Source organism: Dendrobates tinctorius, unplaced genomic scaffold (assembly GCF_039654945.1).
Source record: "Dendrobates tinctorius isolate UK_male_01 unplaced genomic scaffold, ASM3965494v1 ptg000062l, whole genome shotgun sequence".
NCBI lineage: Eukaryota > Metazoa > Chordata > Amphibia > Anura > Dendrobatidae > Dendrobates > Dendrobates tinctorius.
Genome location: NW_027361730.1, coordinates 21,313,012 through 21,331,602, shown reverse-complemented (window position 1 = coordinate 21,331,602; position 18,591 = coordinate 21,313,012). Strand labels below are relative to the sequence as shown.

Genomic DNA, 18,591 nt, shown 5'->3' with positions numbered 1-18,591 from the left:
TACACCTTTAACCCATTGTATACCTGCATTTGATGGCTATGCAGCACTCTGGTAACAGATCTAGTTTCTGGAGGGAAATGTAGCTCGTCATGATTGTTCATTGATATACAGTATAATGCTTGGAATATAACCAGATTGGGAGTACAGATACCACACTTGCCTGTTCTGTTTTGCAAAAAAAAATACTTTTTTCACTTTTATTTTATTTGAGACAGTAACCTTGTTAATTTTTAAGGACAATTATGCAGTTGGTTTAGGTTCTATATCTATGTAGTAAGCTTGGTTCTGCTCCTGTGTCTATGCAGTCAGCTTGGTTCTGCTCCTGTTTTTATGTAAGTAGTAAGCTTGGTTCTCCTCCCATATCTATGTAGTAAGATCTGTACTCATTTTTTTGTTCGTGACAGCTCTGGCTCTGCTTTAATTTAAACATTGTTTTTTGCTTTCGTGCCAGCAAGGGTTAATGTCAGTTTCTTTGCTGGCAGTTGTTTTGTTGCTGATCATCTGATATTGGTGGTGACCACTCCCATCATCGTTTAAATAGTGACATGATGCATCAGCTGAGTGTTGGTTGTAGAGTTTTCTATGTAGACCAGCCTTAGAGTTGCAGCTCTCTTGTGTCAGCGCTGAATCTGCTCCTTCTGTGGAGTTCGGGGTCCTGTTTCTGTATCCTCTGCTGTGTCGGGATTGGCAGCAGACCCTGGAGCTAAGTTAGTTATGTATTTACCTTGTCTGTCTCATGCTTGTCACTATCCCCTGTGTTTGCACCAACTGCACTGATAAGGCTAGCATCCTTGCTGGCCAGTGCGCTAGCCAGGGTATTGGGGGTGACAGTTAGGGACTAAGCATGTGACGGAGGCGAGGGGAATGACCCGCATAGGGCATTAGGGGAGCTTAGGGATGGGCACAGGTTGTTGTTTTTAGGAGGTGCCCCATCTCTCATTCCCTATTGATAGGGCCTTCCTCTCCCCTTTACCATCCCATTGTGTGTGTTGTGCCATCTGCTAGACCGACCCCTGTTAGGTTGTGACAATTTTCCTTGGAGGTGGAACAATTATTTCTAAAGTTCTTTACCTTTTTTCTTTTGTAAAACCTGTTTGATAATCTTAATTACAAAATAAATAAAGAAAAAAGATGCCTATTGCCGCTTCTTTATTCTCTACAGCATTAAAACAATTACGGTAACTAGATTGCCATGAAGATAAATAACATTTTGTCCATGAGAAAAGCCATAAAAGCAGTCACTGCGTCATAAAGGTGCCTTTAGTAGAAAACCACTCCTTTTTCTCCAGCATAAAGTTTTATGTAAAGTTAATTACCCTCTTTACAAGCAATATCCTGCATTAAATGCCATCAAAGGATATTCTGTGTGCAATTTGAAGGACAAGGTGGTTTCTATTGAACACTCCTGCTGGCCATAATTAAAAGAAATCTGTCACATTGTACATGCCGTCTGATCTGTGCACAGTCAGGTATAAAAAAACACCAAAGAAATTGGAGTACATGAAACCACCACAAGAATAATAACATCCAAAAAGTTTATTAAACGAGACTACATATAAATAGCAATAACCATACATATTGGCAACAGGGAGGGGAATAGGTGTGGAGACACACTGGTACAGCGAAGGAGATAAACAAGGACAAAAAAGTATCCAGGGGTGAGGCAGATCAATACTAATATAAAAAAATCCATAACATCAATAGAATCAGTGAAATACATAAATCACCCAATACATGTATATATATCAATTAATGCTGCTCACCCATTAAAACTGGAACAGTCCTTGCGTCTCCCCGTTGGCCCCTTGATGCGCGTATCACGTAGATGCTTTCTCAAAAAGGGGAGTGACATTGTGACAAAGCACATTTTAGTTAGTATTTATTAGCATCACATTATCAATTGTCTCTGATGAACACACTGTCATTGTTTCCTTCTTCCAACTACGCAGAACTATAAGAGGCTGTGAAACTATTGTTGGTTACAAGCAATGATTTGCCAAAGAGCTGATAGACTGGTTGAATCTTGGCCAACTGTTCAAGATAGGTGATCGCAGTTAGGCCAGGATCACGCATGCGAGAAACACGGCTAGGTCTCGCATGTTAATACCCGGCACTGACACCTGCACTCAGGAGTGGAGCATTCAGCTGCATGTATTGCTATGCGGCCGCACACTCCGCTCCTGAGTGCCGACGGCAGTGTCCAGGTATTATCATGAGAGACTCGGCCGTGTTTCTCACATGTGTGATCCCGGCCTAAGGAAGAGGAAAGTGTAAAGCCACAAGTACTTGAAATTGATGTGGATGACGCAACTGAAAGTTCAATTACTATGGCCTAAGTGGAGTAAAGTGGCACTGGCATAGACAAAGGTGGTGGTCCCGCCTGTTTAAGATTAAGGGATACAAAGGAGTATTGCATTATAATTTATTTGACTTTGACTTTTATGTTTGTAAAAGGTGTAACTCTGTACATTATCTGACATTATGGTGTTCACACTAATGACATTGGGTAGGATCATGAAGTGCTGAGCAAGTCGTAGATAAAGTGGGTGGGTTATTAAAAGTTAGCAAAGATGTGTAGCACGGCGCAGTAGCTGTGGATGAGGCACTCGTCTCCTTTTATGGCCTGATACAGGTCCCGCCTGGGTGTGTACACTTGTACTACGTGGGAATCACCGACAGGTGGTGAAGGCTGGCCAGGACCATTTGTTATACAGTTAAATGAGGGAGACTTCCATTCCAACACAAACTCTTTACTGTGTGTTAACTAGGTAAAGGTTATATACAAGGGATAGCATAGTCTTATGGCTGTTTCCTTTATAGTATTGTAAGGAGGTGACAGAGGCCGTCATATGCCTCCCCCTCTTTGAACATTCACATTGAATGTGTGCGGTTACATAGTGTTTATAACTGCTAATGTACTCATCTAATGTTGCTGTAATGTGTATGTACTTGACATTGTTGTGTATAGGATTAAGGATAGCATAGGACAATAGTGGGCATAGATTAGAGGGGCACAACAGAGATAGGGAGTGAGAGGGTTAGCCTAAGCACAGTTAGTATAAGGGGTTTTTCCAGGTAGGGAGGAGCTACACATGGGTGTTGTACAGAGCAGTTGGATATAGTGATGAGACTTCCTGGTTGGTAGTGAGAGTGTAAGGGGAGGCCGGGACTATAGTCGTGGCCAGAAACAATGAAGCATCTGTGTCCCGACCTTCCCTCACAGAAAACTGTAATCATCTGCTCAGCATACCTGCGTCTTCAGGTTTGGGTCCCCCTGGGCACTTCCCAAGCGGCGATGACTCTTCTCCGAGGCGACCCTCAGTAATGGAAACACAGTCAAGAATAACATTTTCTTTACTTATGACTTCACACATTATATCCACAGTTGGCACATCATGGGATACACATTCAACTTCACTTGTTTCCTCAGCTCTCTCTACAGTGCTGACGCTTCCATAAGGCACACGTCCGGACCAGACGGTCTTAGACTGCTTCCCAGTTTCATCCTGCCTAACATTGCCATGATGAGAATTCCTTCTGCCTGTTTCCTTCTGCCCCAGACTTGAAATCATCCATCACCCGGTTTAGTTGCCTCTGGAAAAGCATACAGCCCGTCTGTACCATTCTCTGTGAAGCTTCATCTTCCTTCTTTTCCTCACTCCAACTGACTCCCGCCCTAAAGGAGTCGCCAACTCGCCACACCTTCTCTCTACTGTACTGGTCCACTGCAATGATGCCCAGTGGATGTGGATAACATGGGCTGTTGCTGCTTAACGTTGTGTGGCTGCCGAGCCGTCCTGGGCCTATAGCCCATGTGGACACTTTGGGCACCCTGGCCCCATCTGACTAACTTCCCTTCTGCTCTAACCTTAACTCCCTGCATCCCCTCCAACACTTAACCCTATACTAACTACTAACTGTTCTGTATACTAGAGTGCCCTCCTTTAGTGTCTAAATGAGCACTACGCTTTCCCTATACTGTACATGAAATGTAGTGAACATTATCACAACAATGTGCAAGTAACAATAATAAAGCGTGAAGAAAAGGCAATGGTAATACCCAGAAGGGTTAGCAGTACCATATCATACATCAAGTACAGTTGTGGCCAAAAATATTGACACCCCTGTAATTCTGTCAGATAATACTCAGTTTCTTCCTGAAAACGATTGCAAACACAAATTCTTTGGTATTATTATCTTCCTTTAATTTGTTTTAAATGAAAAAACACAAAAATAATTCTCCTAAAGCCAAATTGGATATAATTCCACACCAAACATAAAAAAGAGGGTGGACAAAAGTATTGGCACTGTTCGAAAAATCATGTGATGCTTCTCTAATTTGTGTAATTAACAGCACCTGTAACTTACCTGTGGCACCTAACAGGTGTTGGCAATAACTAAATCACACTTGCAGCCAGTTGACATGGATTAAAGTTGACTCAACCTGTGTCCTTGTGTGTACCACATTGAGCATGGAGAAAAGAAAGAAGACCAAAGAACTGTCTGAGGACTTGAGAAACCAAATTGTGAGGAAGCATGAGCAATCTCAAGGCTACAAGTCCATCTCCAAATACCTGAATGTTCCTGTGTCTACCGTGCGCAGTGTCATCAAGAAGTTTAAAGCCCATGGCACTGTGGCTAACCTCCCTAGATGTGGACGGAAAAGAAAAATTGACAAGAGATTGCAACGCAAGATTGTGCGGATGTTGGATAAAGAACCTCGACTAACATCCAAACAAGTTCAAGCTGCCCTGCAGTCTGAGGGTACAACAGTGTCAACCCGTACTATCCGTCGGCATCTGAATGAAAAGGGACTGTATGGTAGGAGACCCAGGAAGACCCCACTTCTTACCCCGAGACATAAAAAAGCCAGGCTGGAGTTTGCCAAAACTTACCTGAAAAAGCCTAAAACATTTTGGAAGAATGTTCTCTGGTCAGATGAGATAAAAGTAGAGCTTTTTGGGCAAAGGCATCAACATAGAGTTTACAGGAGAAAAAAGAGGCATTCAAAGAAAAAAACACGGTCCCTACAGTCAAACATGGCGGAGGTTCCCTGATGTTTTGTGGTTGCTTTGCTGCCTCTAGCACTGGACTGCTTGACCATGTGCATGGCATTATGAAGTCAGAACACTGCTAACAAATTTTGCAGCATAATGTAGGGCCCAGTGTCAGAAAGCTGGGTCTCCCTCAGAGGTCATGGGTCTTCCAGCAGGACAATGACCTAAAACACACTTCAAAAAGCACTAGAAAATTGTTTGAGAGAAAGCACTGGAGACTTCTAAGGTGGCCAGCAATGAGTCCAGACCTGAATCCCATAGAACACCTGTGGAGAGATCTAAAAATTGCAGTTTGGAGAAGGCACCCTTCAAATATCAGGGACCTGGAGCAGTTTGCCAAAGAAGAATGGTCTAAAATTCCAGCAGAGCATTGTAAGAAACTCATTGATGGTTACCGGAAGCGGTTGGTCGCAGTTATTTTGGCTAAAGGTTGTGCAACCAAGTATTAGGCTGAGGGTGCCAATACTTTTGTCTGGCCCATTTTTGGAGTTTTGTGTGAAATGATCAATGTTTTGCTTTTTGCTTCATTCTCTTTTGTGTTTTTTCATTTAAGACAAATTAAAAGAAGATAATAATACCAAAGAATTTGTGTTTGCAATCATTTTCAGGAAGAAACTGAGTATTATCTGACATAATTGCAGGTGTGTTAATACTTTTGGCCACAACTGTAGTACATGTAGCATGTAGCAATACCAGTTAGCAAAAAGTCAAAAATACAATGAACATTATTAACTTAACCCCTTTACAAGAGCCCGGCCGGCCATGCCCAGGGCAAGAAGTGTTGCAGCAGTGGACAAAGCGGAGATTGCCAGGACGGGACAGGGATTTTCCAGCGAGGCAGAGATTGCCAGGCAGGACAGATTGTCCAGAGAGGCAGAGATTGCTGAAGAAGACAGAGATTGTCAAACAGGACAGAGATTGTCCAGCGAGGCAGAGATTGCCAGGGGAGGCAGAGATTGCCAGTGAAGACAGGGAAAGCTCCAGGAATGTCATTACTTGAGAACTGTGCTACATCTGTAAATAGGAACCCTGTTGCTAATTAAAGTTGAACTGTTAAGCATGGACATAGATTCTGGAGTCATTTGTGGGAACTAGGAATCTGGTGCTGGGATGGCTGAAGCAGAAGAAACCCTGGAATCTAAAGTGAGTGTTCTACTTTGTTTTTCATTTGCGGGGTGCCAGGGTATGGGAATGCAACAGAACCTTGCCATGACTACAACCCTGGCCTCCTTACAGTATAAAGCATTTTTCACCTTAAATATCTTTGCAGTTCTGCTCCAGGGCTAGTGAGGCACACTGTTTAGTCCTACTCCGCCACAACCCAGCTTTAACACTATATTCTTGATCAGCAAGTCTCTTTACTTGCTCTTTGGTTCTGCATCCTATTTCTTCTACTACTGTCACCCTGGAACCCTTGCACTCGGAACCCACACTAGTCCATCATACTCAGTCCTGCTTAGGCCCGATACCTTCTGTGTTACAAGCTCCGCAGTTCGTGCCTTGACATCCTGTAAGAAGGTGCAACATAAGAGACAGGAATTCCGAGCACTATGCAGCATTTGTGCAAGAAGACTACTTTCCACACTCCAAATGAGACCCTGACCTTAACCCCATAGAGAATCTATGGGTTATTGTCAAGAGGAAGATGAGAGATACCAGACCCCACAGTGTAGACCAGCTGAAGGCTGCTATCAAAGCAACCTGGGCTTCCATAACACCTCAGCAGAGCCACAGGCTGATCGCTTCCATGCCACGCTGCATTGATGCAGAAATTGTTGTAAAAGGAGCCTCGACCAAGTATTGAGTGCATTTACTGAACATACATTTCATTAGACTAATATTTTTGACTTTAAAATAATTTTTCAAGAAGGTGTTATAAAGTATTTTAATTTACTGAGATAATGACTTTTGGGTTTTCATTGTCTGTAAGCCATAATCATCACCATTAACAGAAATAAACACTTGAAATAGATCACTGTTTGTAATGACTCTATATGATATGAGTTTCACTTTTTGTATTGAAGAACTGAAATAAATTAACTTTTTGGTGATATTCTAATTTTGTGAGATGCACCTGTACATGTACTTGTTTGTGTTTCACCATTACTATTAATACCAAATTGCTTTTTAGTCCCATTCAATGTGGTTGGTATTTTTTCAGGCAAACAACGCAAATACCGTACACTTTTGGTATATTGTAGTGCAGAGACATAGTGCTTTATTGAACGTGATGGTATATTGATGCGTGGTGAAACTACAAGCAAACAACTAAATACACTCAGTCAATACAGGGTACAACAGATATTCTTATATACATAATACAATATGAATCAACATCTGCACTAATAGCTAACCAGGGGAAGGACTAATTAACTAGGCTAATATGAGACAGGAATTGGATACAGGGAGCATAAATACATACCAGCGATGCTATCACAAGGGGAGAAGAGAAAATGAGATGCTTCCTGAATGCAGGCAGAAGGAAAATGGAGAACTGGAGGGAAATGGGGGCTGAACTAACCATAATCCTTTGCAAAGGCTACCAGGATGCATTGCAACCTTACCAGAATGCACTGCAACGGAGGGAAAGGTAGAAGCAAAGTGAAAGTAAAATACAATAACACTGTGGTTATGAATCTGGTCACCAGAGGGAGCCACAAACAATGAAAACAATAGAATCTATGGAAAACTGAACATTCTATATATTGTCAGTAAATCACTGTAAATGTAAACGAGCAGACTGTCAAAGGTTATGAATTAGTTATTAGAGACAGAACAGGAGCATTTGAGGTGATCAACAAGTAAATTATGACATTTTCTCTATTTAGATCTTGAATCTAAAACTAAATTGCTACTAATATATGATTGAACATTATTATAAGATATTATAAATGATTACTTTTAATATATATGCTGTTTTTTATTTTATCTTTAAGCTTCACCACCTCCAATGACTCCAACAGTGAACTCATGGGCATTTGTTTCAAATCTATTCGAATGGATCTCTTTGTCCATTTTTCTCTTATCCCTTCGGTAAGTCATTGTAGCAAACCATTGTATGTCACATACTCAGCCGCATTCCAGGTTCTTCAATCCTTTCGTGCACCCAAACTTAAAGGGAACCTGTCACCAGAAAGCAACGCTATTAAACTGCAGATATGGGGTTAACCTGTAGGTTAATAGCATTATTAACCAACCCGGTGCCCACACTTAGCCAAACGCCGCGGGGACATAATGAACTTTATTCCCCTGCAGTGTTCGGGTTTCAGTCACAGGGGTGGTGTCAACATGGGTTCAGTCACCGCTCTGGGCGGCTGTAACTGTACCTCCAGCCCTGATTGACATCCGACCCCAATGCAGAGCCAGTGTGAGTCAGTTCCAGGGGTGCAGTTACAGTCGCTATTATGTATTCTCAGAGCGGTGACTGAACCCATGCTAGTGCTGCTCCCGTGACTGAAACCCAAACAAAGTTAATTTTCTCCCCACAGCATTTGGCTATGTGCAGGCGCCGGATAGGTTAATAATTAACCTACAGATTAACCCCATACCTGCAGGTTAATAGCAGTTTTTCTGGTGACAAGTTCCCTTTAACTGTATATCACAATCGGGGCGCACATGTGTGGCGCTCCATAACGAGCAGATGAAGCTGTGTAACACAGTCGGCATCTGTCTGTAAAAAAAGCAACACCAGTAATCGCCAATCAAGAAAAGTGGCATTTAAATATCCCGATTGCCAGTGCACGCTAACACCACCTCTTACTGCACCCCAAGAGTGTGATTGTAGGAAGCTGATGGGTTTACAGCACAGGAGGGCCTTCTAAAGTCCCCCGTTATTGCAATATTGGTCCTCCTAGGAAGCTCAGCCATTGGTTGGGTTACATAGGGAGATATCAATTTAACTATTAACTGGAATACTGTAGTATTCAACTATATAGTATGAGCAATCAAATTATTGCAGGTTCAGGTTCATTAAGAGGTCTAAAACTATCTTCAAATATGAGAAAAAAAGTGTGACGTTTAATCACCCCTTCCCCCTTTTTCCAGTAGAAAAAAGTAAAGAAAAAATTGAAGGAAACATATTTGGCATTACCATGTTGGAAAAAAAAGAAAAAAAAGAGAAAACGGTAGAATGGGTTTTTAAAAACTATAGTTTCACACCAAAAATACAATACAAAATGATAAAAAATATCATATGTACAACAAAACAGAGTAAGTAAAAACATCAGCTTTGTTCTTAAAAAAACAGCTCTCACTTGGCTCTATTGATGGAAATATAAAAAAAAATTACAGGTTTCAGAAAGTGGCCACATAAACCACATTTTAGGCCACAGTCACACCTTCAGCATTTGGTCAATATTTTAATATTTGTAAACCAAAACCAGGAGTGGGTGAAAAATGCAGAAGTGGTGACAGGTAGAGTTGAGCGACTTTTGTTTTTTTAGCGTCGAGTTTCGTTTCGTGAAACCCGACTTTTCCAAAAGTCGGGTCGAGCAAGATCGTCCGATTATAGGGAAAAGTCGGGGTCGTCCCAAAACACGAAACCCAATGTAAGTCAATGGGGAATAAAAGTCGGCAGTGAGAGGAGGACAGGAAACACACCTACAGTGCCCATTTGAATGCCAAAAGCATCAATTCTTCTTACTTAAGCTTGTCAACCTTAATTAACTTCATAATACAAGTTACGCACTGAAAAATGGGGGTTATTTGGCTAAAGTTGTGGGGGGGTAGGGCTGGCTGCAGGTTTTCATGTGCCCTGGGCGAAAGAGCGCCCCTTTAACACATACCACAACTCATCATGCTCCGATACGGCAGAGAAATAGCGGTATAGTACAATGAAAAATACCTCACTTTTTACATCTCATGACGAGGCCCATCTATTTCTCCATACAGAATCATTGGTCCCATATAATGTTTGAAACAGTATATGATGAGCTCCACATAATGCTACAGTATATGTTGGTCCCCATGGATGAAGCTCCACTGTCTTATGGGCCCAAATAATGCTCCAAACATAATGGGCCCCATTTCTAATGCTCTAGTGTATAATGGGCCCTGTAAATGCTGCTCCAGTGTCTGATGTCCACCTTTGGAATGTTCCAGTGTATGGTGGGTCCCATCTATCATTCTCCAGAGTATAGTGCTCCCCAAAAATTGCTGTCCCAACATTGAAAACAATCAAATAAGTCTCCTCGCTAGGGAATCCCTGTACTAGTCTAGACTCCTCGTCGTCCCCATCTTCCATCTCACTGTACAGTATTTCAACTTTGCAAGTGCTGTGATCAGGGGCAAGCAGGGGGGGCCCACTCGTTGGCGACGGCACTGGCACAGGGCCCCTGATAGTACGGTGGTGTGTCTGATGGCGGGTGGGCCGAACCTGCACTTTCATCTGCAGCTTCCTCTTTGTCACCGTGTAAGATGGAACTGTATATGGGAAGGGTAACCTGAGTTTCATCAGGGTCAGATTCAGGCCGGGTAGCGTGCGAGGGGAATGTAGTGGTCTGGGTCAATGTACCAGCAGATTCATCGAGCAGTGGCTGGGCATCAGTGCACTTGTGTCGCCCCCAGGAGTACGGTCGCCACAGTGGCATTACCTTCTTCCTAGGGAGTGTGATGTCATGCTTGGGAGCAACGAAGGATCTCTCTAGCAGGTTAACTGATTGGGCGGCGTTATTCCCACGAGTCATGACCCTCCAAACAGCGTTCATGAAGGCAAAGTGTTTGTTTTACGTGGGCAGTATGGTTGCAAAGCTGAACCTTAAAGGAATGTCCAGAAGGGCACCACCAGGAGTGGAGCCTACGGTTCAATTCGACTCCACCTGGGAAACCTCAACCATGCCAGCTACAGAACAGATGCACACTTTGCAAGCTTAATTCCGTTAACGAACGAGACTCCGTCATGCCCCGCGGTCCGAGTCCGGCTTACTAGAGGGACACGTGAGGCTCTGGCACATGAGATTGGCCAATAACTGGTCTGTCATGCCCTTACATGTCCGTGGCTGCATGTGCGCTACACTGAAAAGGCCAGCGTTTGTCGCTTACAGGTGCAGATAACCCGCTGAACAACATTAGTGATGGGGATCACTGATAACAAATATTACCCGCGAACAATGATTTCCCAGTAAGTGCAGGTCAACCGCAGTTCCGGAATTAGGCCTAACCGTCATTCCTGAAAAAATGAAAAACTTACGTGTGCAAACCACAGGTGCTGTAGCTTGCTTAACAGCTCGCCAGCCGTTCTCACGCCCAGTATGGATTACACGTGATTGCACAAAGGTGAGAAAGGGTACCGTATCCCCAGATAACATGTATGGATAGCGTACACATTCAAAATATATGTCTATACATCAGGAGGCAGGCTCAGACGGTGTTAGGCCCAGTATGGATTGCACGTGATTGCACAAAGGTTAGAAAGGGTACCGTATCCCCGGATAACATGTATGGATAGCGTACACATTCAAAATATATGTCTATACATCAGGAGGCAGGCTCAGACGGTGTTAGGCCCAGTATGGATTGCACGTGATTGCACAAAGGTTAGAAAGGGTACCGTATCCCCGGATAACATGTATGGATAGCGTACACATTCAAAATATATGTCTATACAGCAGGAGGCAGGCTCAGACGGTGTTAGGCCCAGTATGGATTGCATGTGATTGCACAAAGGTTAGAAAGGGTATCGTTTCCCCGGATAACATGTATGGATAGCGTACACATTCAAAATATATGTCTCAGGAGGCAGGCTCAGACGGTGTTAGGCCCAGTATGGATTGCACGTGATTGCACAAAGGTTAGAAAGGGTACCGTATCCCCAGATAACATGTATGGATAGCGTAGACATTCAAAATATATGTCTATACATCAGGAGGCAGGCTCAGACGGTGTTAGGCCCAGTATGGATTGCACGTGATTGCACAAAGGTTAGAAAGGGTACCGTATCCCCGGATAACATGTATGGATAGCGTACACATTCAAAATATATGTCTATACATCAGGAGGCAGGCTCAGACGGTGTCAGGAACAGTATGGATTGCACGTGATTGCACAAAGGTTAGAAAGGGTACCGTATCCCTGGATAACATGTATGGATAGCGTACACATTCAAAATATATGTCTCAGGAGGCAGGCTCAGACGGTGTTAGGCCCAGTATGGATTGCACGTGATTGCACAAAGGTTAGAAAGGGTACCGTATCCCTGGATAACATGTATGGATAGCGTACACATTCAAAATATATGTCTCAGGAGGCAGGCTCAGACGGTGTTAGGCCCAGTATGGATTGCACGTGATTGCACAAAGGTTAGAAAGGGTACCGTATCCCCAGATAACATGTATGGATAGCGTACACATTCAAAATATATGTCTATACATCAGGAGGCAGGCTCAGACGGTGTCAGGCCCAGTATGGATTGCACGTGATTGCACAAAGGTTAGAAAGGGTACCGTATCCCCGGATAACATGTATGGATAGCGTACACATTCAAAATATATGTCTATACATCAGGAGGCAGGCTCAGACGGTGTCAGGCCCAGTATGGATTGCACGTGATTGCACAAAGGTTAGAAAGGGTACCGTATCCCCAGATAACATGTATGGATAGCGTACACATTCAAAATATATGTCTATACATCAGGAGGCAGGCTCAGACGGTGTTAGGCCCAGTATGGATTGCACGTGATTGCACAAAGGTTAGAAAGGGTACCGTTTCCCCGGATAACATGTATGGATAGCGTACACATTCAAAATATATGTCTCAGGAGGCAGGCTCAGACGGTGTCAGGCCCAGTATGGATTGCACGTGATTGCACAAAGGTTAGAAAGGGTACCGTATCCCCAGATAACATGTATGGATAGCGTACACATTCAAAATATATGTCTATACATCAGGAGGCAGGCTCAGACGGTGTTAGGCCCAGTATGGATTGCACGTGATTGCACAAAGGTTAGAAAGGGTACCGTATCCCCGGATAACATGTATGGATAGCGTACACATTCAAAATATATGTCTATACAGCAGGAGGCAGGCTCAGACGGTGTCAGGCCCAGTATGGATTGCACGTGATTGCACAAAGGTGAGAAAGGGTACCGTATCCCCGGATAACATGTATGGATAGCGTACACATTCAAAATATATGTCTATACATCAGGAGGCAGGCTCAGACGGTGTTAGGCCCAGTATGGATTGCACGTGATTGCACAAAGGTTAGAAAGGGTACCGTATCCCTGGATAACATGTATGGATAGCGTACACATTCAAAATATATGTCTCAGGAGGCAGGCTCAGACAGTGTTAGGCCCAGTATGGATTACACGTGATTGCACAAAGGTTAGAAAGGGTACCGTATCCCTGGATAACATGTATGGATAGCGTACACATTTAAAATATGTCTCAGGAGGCAGGCTCAGACGGTGTCAGGCCCAGTATGGATTGCATGTGATTGCACAAAGGTTAGAAAGGGTACCGTATCCCCGGATAACATGTATGGATAGCGTACACATTCAAAATATATGTCTATACATCAGGAGGCAGGCTCAGACGGTGTCAGGCCCAGTATGGATTGCACGTGATTACACAAAGGTTAGAAAGGGTACCGTATCCCCGGATAACATGTATGGATAGCGTACACATTCAAAATATATGTCTATACATCAGGAGGCAGGCTCAGACGGTGTCAGGCCCAGTATGGATTGCACGTGATTGCACAAAGGTTAGAAAGGGTACTGTATCCCCAGATAACATGTACGGATAGCGTACACATTCAAAATATATGTCTATACATCAGGAGGCATGCTCAGACGGTGTTAAGCCCAGTATGGATTGCACGTGATTGCACAAAGGTTAGAAAGGGTACCGTTTCCCCGGATAACATGTATGGATAGCGTACACATTCAAAATATATGTCTATACATCAGGAGGCAGGCTCAGACGGTGTTAGGCCCAGTATGGATTGCACGTGATTGCACAAAGGTTAGAAAGGGTACCGTATCCCCGGATAACATGTATGGATAGCGTACACATTCAAAATATATGTCTATACAGCAGGAGGCAGGCTCAGATGGTGTTAGGCCCAGTATGGATTGCACGTGATTGCACAAAGGTTAGAAAGGGTACCGTTTCCCCGGATAACATGTATGGATAGCGTACACATTCAAAATATATGTCTCAGGAGGCAGGCTCAGACGGTGTTAGGCCCAGTATGGATTGCACGTGATTGCACAAAGGTTAGAAAGGGTACCGTATCCCCAGATAACATGTATGGATAGCGTACACATTCAAAATATATGTCTATACATCAGGAGGCAGGCTCAGACGGTGTCAGGCACAGTATGGATTGCACGTGATTGCACAAAGGTTAGAAAGGGTACCGTGTCCCTGGATAACATGTATGGATAGCGTACACATTCAAAATATATGTCTATACATCAGGAGGCAGGCTCAGACGGTGTCAGGCACAGTATGGATTTGACGGCCCAGATTACACAGCGGAGGAGCAGGGAGAGGTAAAGATTGCAAATGCTGGGGCCCTGCCCAAGCAAGGGGGTCCCACTCGTGGGCGTCGGTACTGGCACTGGGCCCCTCATAGTACAGCGGTGTGTCTGACGGCGGGTGTGCACCACCACCGTCGGAGACACTTGATTGCACTATGAGGGACCCTGTGCCAGTGCCCGCGCCCAAGAGTCGGCTTACCCACCTGTCCAGGGCAACGGCACTCGCACGGTGTCGTGCGCTAGGTGGTGACCCCGGCCATGGGGGGGAGGCAGCACAGTTAGGGAGTTTTAGAAAGTGGCATATGTTGATGTTGGACATTCAGCTGATGCAAAAGGCGAAATAGGTGAAGTCCCAGGAAGAGGTGGACCAAAGCAAGCCATTTTTCTGTCACCCTATGTGTCATCAGGGGAAGGTGGGACAAAATCCTTGGAAACCCATGCATGGTTCATTTTAATGAAGGTTAGATCATCCACATTTTGGGTTGACAGACGGGTCCTTTTTTCTGTCAGGATTGATCCAGCTGCACTGAAGACTCTTTCCGATAGCACACTTGCAGCTGGGCAAGCGAGCTCCTGTAAGGCATATTGGGCCAATTCAGGCCAGGTGTCCAGTTTAGCGGCCCAATAGTCAAAGGGGAATGACCTGTGTGGGAGAACATCGATATGGGAGGAAAAGTAGTTTGCAACCATAGTTGACAACTGCTGTCTCCTGTCACTTTCCATCGATGCAGTATTACCAGTTGTGTGAGCGGTATTTGAAAAATCAGTCCACAACATTGTCATGAAACCCCTGTCTCCAATGCCACTTCTGCTGTGTGCACCACGAACACCTCTGCCAAGCTGCCCCCGGCCCGTACGGCTCGTGTGAGAACCATCACCGCTGCTGTGTGCTGGGAATGCCTCAAGCAACCGATTTACCAGAGTTGCTTGTTTATTAGCCAATATTAGGTCAAGGTTCTCCTGTGGCATGATGTTTTGTAATTTGCCTTTATAGTGTGGATCCAGGATGCTGGCCAACCAGTAGTCGTCATCGTTCATCATTTTGGCAATGCGGGGGTCCCTTTTTAGGATCTGCAAGGCATAATCTGACATGTGGGCCAATGTTCCCGGTGTCAAAGATGCACTGCGAGTGCTGGGTGGAGGAGCACTTTCTGGCAAATCCACATCCCTCCAGTCACGCACAAACCCTGTACCAGACCTTGCCACGCCAACATTTTCACTTGCCCCACAAGATGCATCCTCCTCCCCTAAGTAATCATCCCCATCCTCCTCCTCCTCCTCCTCTTCTTCCTCCACCTCGTCCAGGAGAGGTCCCTGAGCAGACAATGGCTGAATGTCATCAAGGATTCCCTCCTCCTCTTCCTCCTCATCAACATTGGCTGCAGACGCCTTCTCCTTAAGGTGCGTCAAAGTTTGCATGAGCAGACGCATAAGTGGGATGCTCATGCTTAGGATGGCGTCGTCTGCGCTTACCAGCCGTGTGCATTCCTCAAAACACTAAAGGACTTTACAGAGGTCTTTCAGCTTCGACCACTGCACACCTGTCAACTCCATGTCTGCTCTCAAAGTGCCTGGCCGTGTATCCTCCCACAAATGCATTATGGCCTGCCTTTGCTCGCACAGCCGCTCCACCATGTGCAGGGTGGAGTTCCACCTTGTTGCAATGTCGATAATGAGGCGGTGGTTTGGAAGGTGGAGCAATCGCTGCAGCTTCTGCATACGAACGGAGTGTACAGGCGACCGGCGGATGTGCGCGCACAGTCTTCGCACCTTCTGGAGCAGGGCTGTTAACTCCGGATAATTTTTGAGGAAGCACTGCACCACCAGGTTCAAGGTGTGAGCCAAGCAAGGTATGTGGCTGAGTTTTGAAAGGGCTATGGCTGCCACAAAATTACGGCCATTATCACTAACTACCTTGCCTGCCTCAAGATGTACACTGCCCAGCCATGACTCAGTTTGTCGCTTCAAGTACTCGGCCAGCACCTCGGCGGTGTGTCTGTTGCCCAAACACATCATCTGCAACACAGCCTGCTGACGCTTTCCACTAGCTGCTCGATAGGGGGACACATCGTGTGCAACAGTGGCAGCTGCAGATGGAGTGCTCGTACGACTGCGCTCTGTGGACGAGCTTTCGCTTCTGGAGGAGGAGGAGGAGGAGGGTCGAACGCCTACAGCCAACTGTTTCCTATACCGTGGGCTAGGCAGCACTGTCCCACCACCGCTGTCCCCTGTGGACCCTGCATCCACCACATTAACCCAGTGCGCAGTGATGGACACGTAACGGCCCTGGCCATGCCGACTGGACCATGCATCAGTTGTGAGGTGCACCTTTCCGCTCACTGACTGCTTGAGTGCATAGACAATGCGGTCTTTCACATGATGGTGGAGGGCTGGGATGGCTTTGCGAGAGAAGAAGTGGTGACTGGGTAGGTCATAGCGTGGTACTGCATAGGCCATGAGTTCGCGGAAAGCTGTGCTTTCCACCAACCGAAAGGGCATCATCTCAAACGAGATTAGTTTGGCAATGTGGGCGTTCAAACCCAGTGTACGCGGATGAGAGACTGAGTACTTTCTTGACCTACTCATAGTGTCTGGGAGGGTGAGCTGGACTTGAAAGCTGCATATGGTGGAAGTAGCGGTGGACAGGGCGGACTGAGAGAGGGTTGATGATGGTGATGGAGTTGGTGTTCTTTCTGATGGCCTAGAATCAGTCTTTCGTTGATATAACAGTGGGATTCCCTGACTGCTGTGGCCTTGCAACGACACCTCAACATTTGCTGCTGTGCTAACTAACCGGTGGGCTTACAGTGGGGGAAACAATGTAGCGTTGCTGACTACCTTCGTTGTGATCAGTTGCACATGTGGCACTTGAGGTTTGGTGTTGTGTCCACGCTTGCAAGTGCATGCTGGTTAAATGTCTAAGCATGCAACTGGTATTCAAATTTTTCAGATTTTTCCCTCGGCTAAAGGTCTTTGCGCACTTCTTACAGATAACCTTGGCCTGATCATGAGGATTTTGTTCAAAAAAGTGCCACACTGCACTCTTCCTACTTTGGCAGACATTTTGCGGCCTAGCACGCTGTGATCTTTTGACCCTCTGGACAAGCTGTCCAGCAACTCTTTTGATGTTTGGAACCTGTCTTTGGAGTGCTACGGGCCTGCCAGATAACAGCTGTTGCGATGTCGATGTCTGCTGTGGATGCTCCTCATCTGAGCTATTGGAAGCAGCACCCTCTTCCCCCAATGGATGCCAATCTGGGTCAACAACTGGGTCATCCATCACCTCCTCTTCTATGTCATGTGCACCTTCCTCTGTGTCACCGTGTATGGTGGTATAGTGTGCGGGAAGGGGCACCTGAGTCTCATCAGGGTCAGAATCTGGCTCTGTACACTGCGAGGACAATGTAGTGCTCTGAGTGAATGTACCAGCAGAATCATCCATCAGCGGCTGTGCATCAGTGCACTCCATGTCAGATTCATCTTGGCCTGGGTAATTCACCATTTGACTTGATAATCCAGGCATGGTATGTGAAAACAGCTCCATGGAGTAATCAGTAGTATGGCCTGCGTCATCCTTCAATCTTCGTTGGGGTGAAGGACACAAGGAAAGGTGTGGTTCATGAACATGAGCCTCCAATGACGACTCAGTGCTTTTACTTTTTACAACTGAAGAAGAGGAGGCGATAGAGCTGGAGGCTGAGTCAGCAATGTAAGACAAAACTTTTTCCTGATGCTCTGGCTTTAAAAGCGGTTTGCCAACTCCTAGAAAACTAAGCGTTCGAGGCCTTATGTAGCCAGACGATGACGCAGGCTCAACACCTCCTGCATTCGGTCCTATTTTGCTCTTGCCACTACCATCAGATCCACCACCAACACCATCATTACCAGCTGCCAACCCCCGCCCAATTCCACGGCCTCTTCCACCAGCCTTCCTCATTTTTGGTAGAAATGTAGACAAAATCCAACAAACTATATAATAATGTAAAACAAGGTACAAGGTGTCTATAGGACAGGGGAGATTTTGAATTTCTGCAGACACTTGTGGACA

At 45.2% G+C, this 18,591-nt stretch overlaps 1 protein-coding gene across 1 annotated transcript in view; it reads left to right on the top strand.

The window, feature by feature from the left end:
• Positions 1-18,591, top strand: part of LOC141093141 (stimulated by retinoic acid gene 6 protein-like) — a 196,020-nt gene that overhangs the window by 47,226 nt on the left and 130,203 nt on the right. Inside the window, exon 2 of the mRNA XM_073579614.1 lies at positions 7,994-8,090. Coding sequence (XP_073435715.1) covers positions 7,994-8,090 — 97 coding nt within the window. The remainder of the gene's footprint in view (positions 1-7,993; positions 8,091-18,591) is intronic.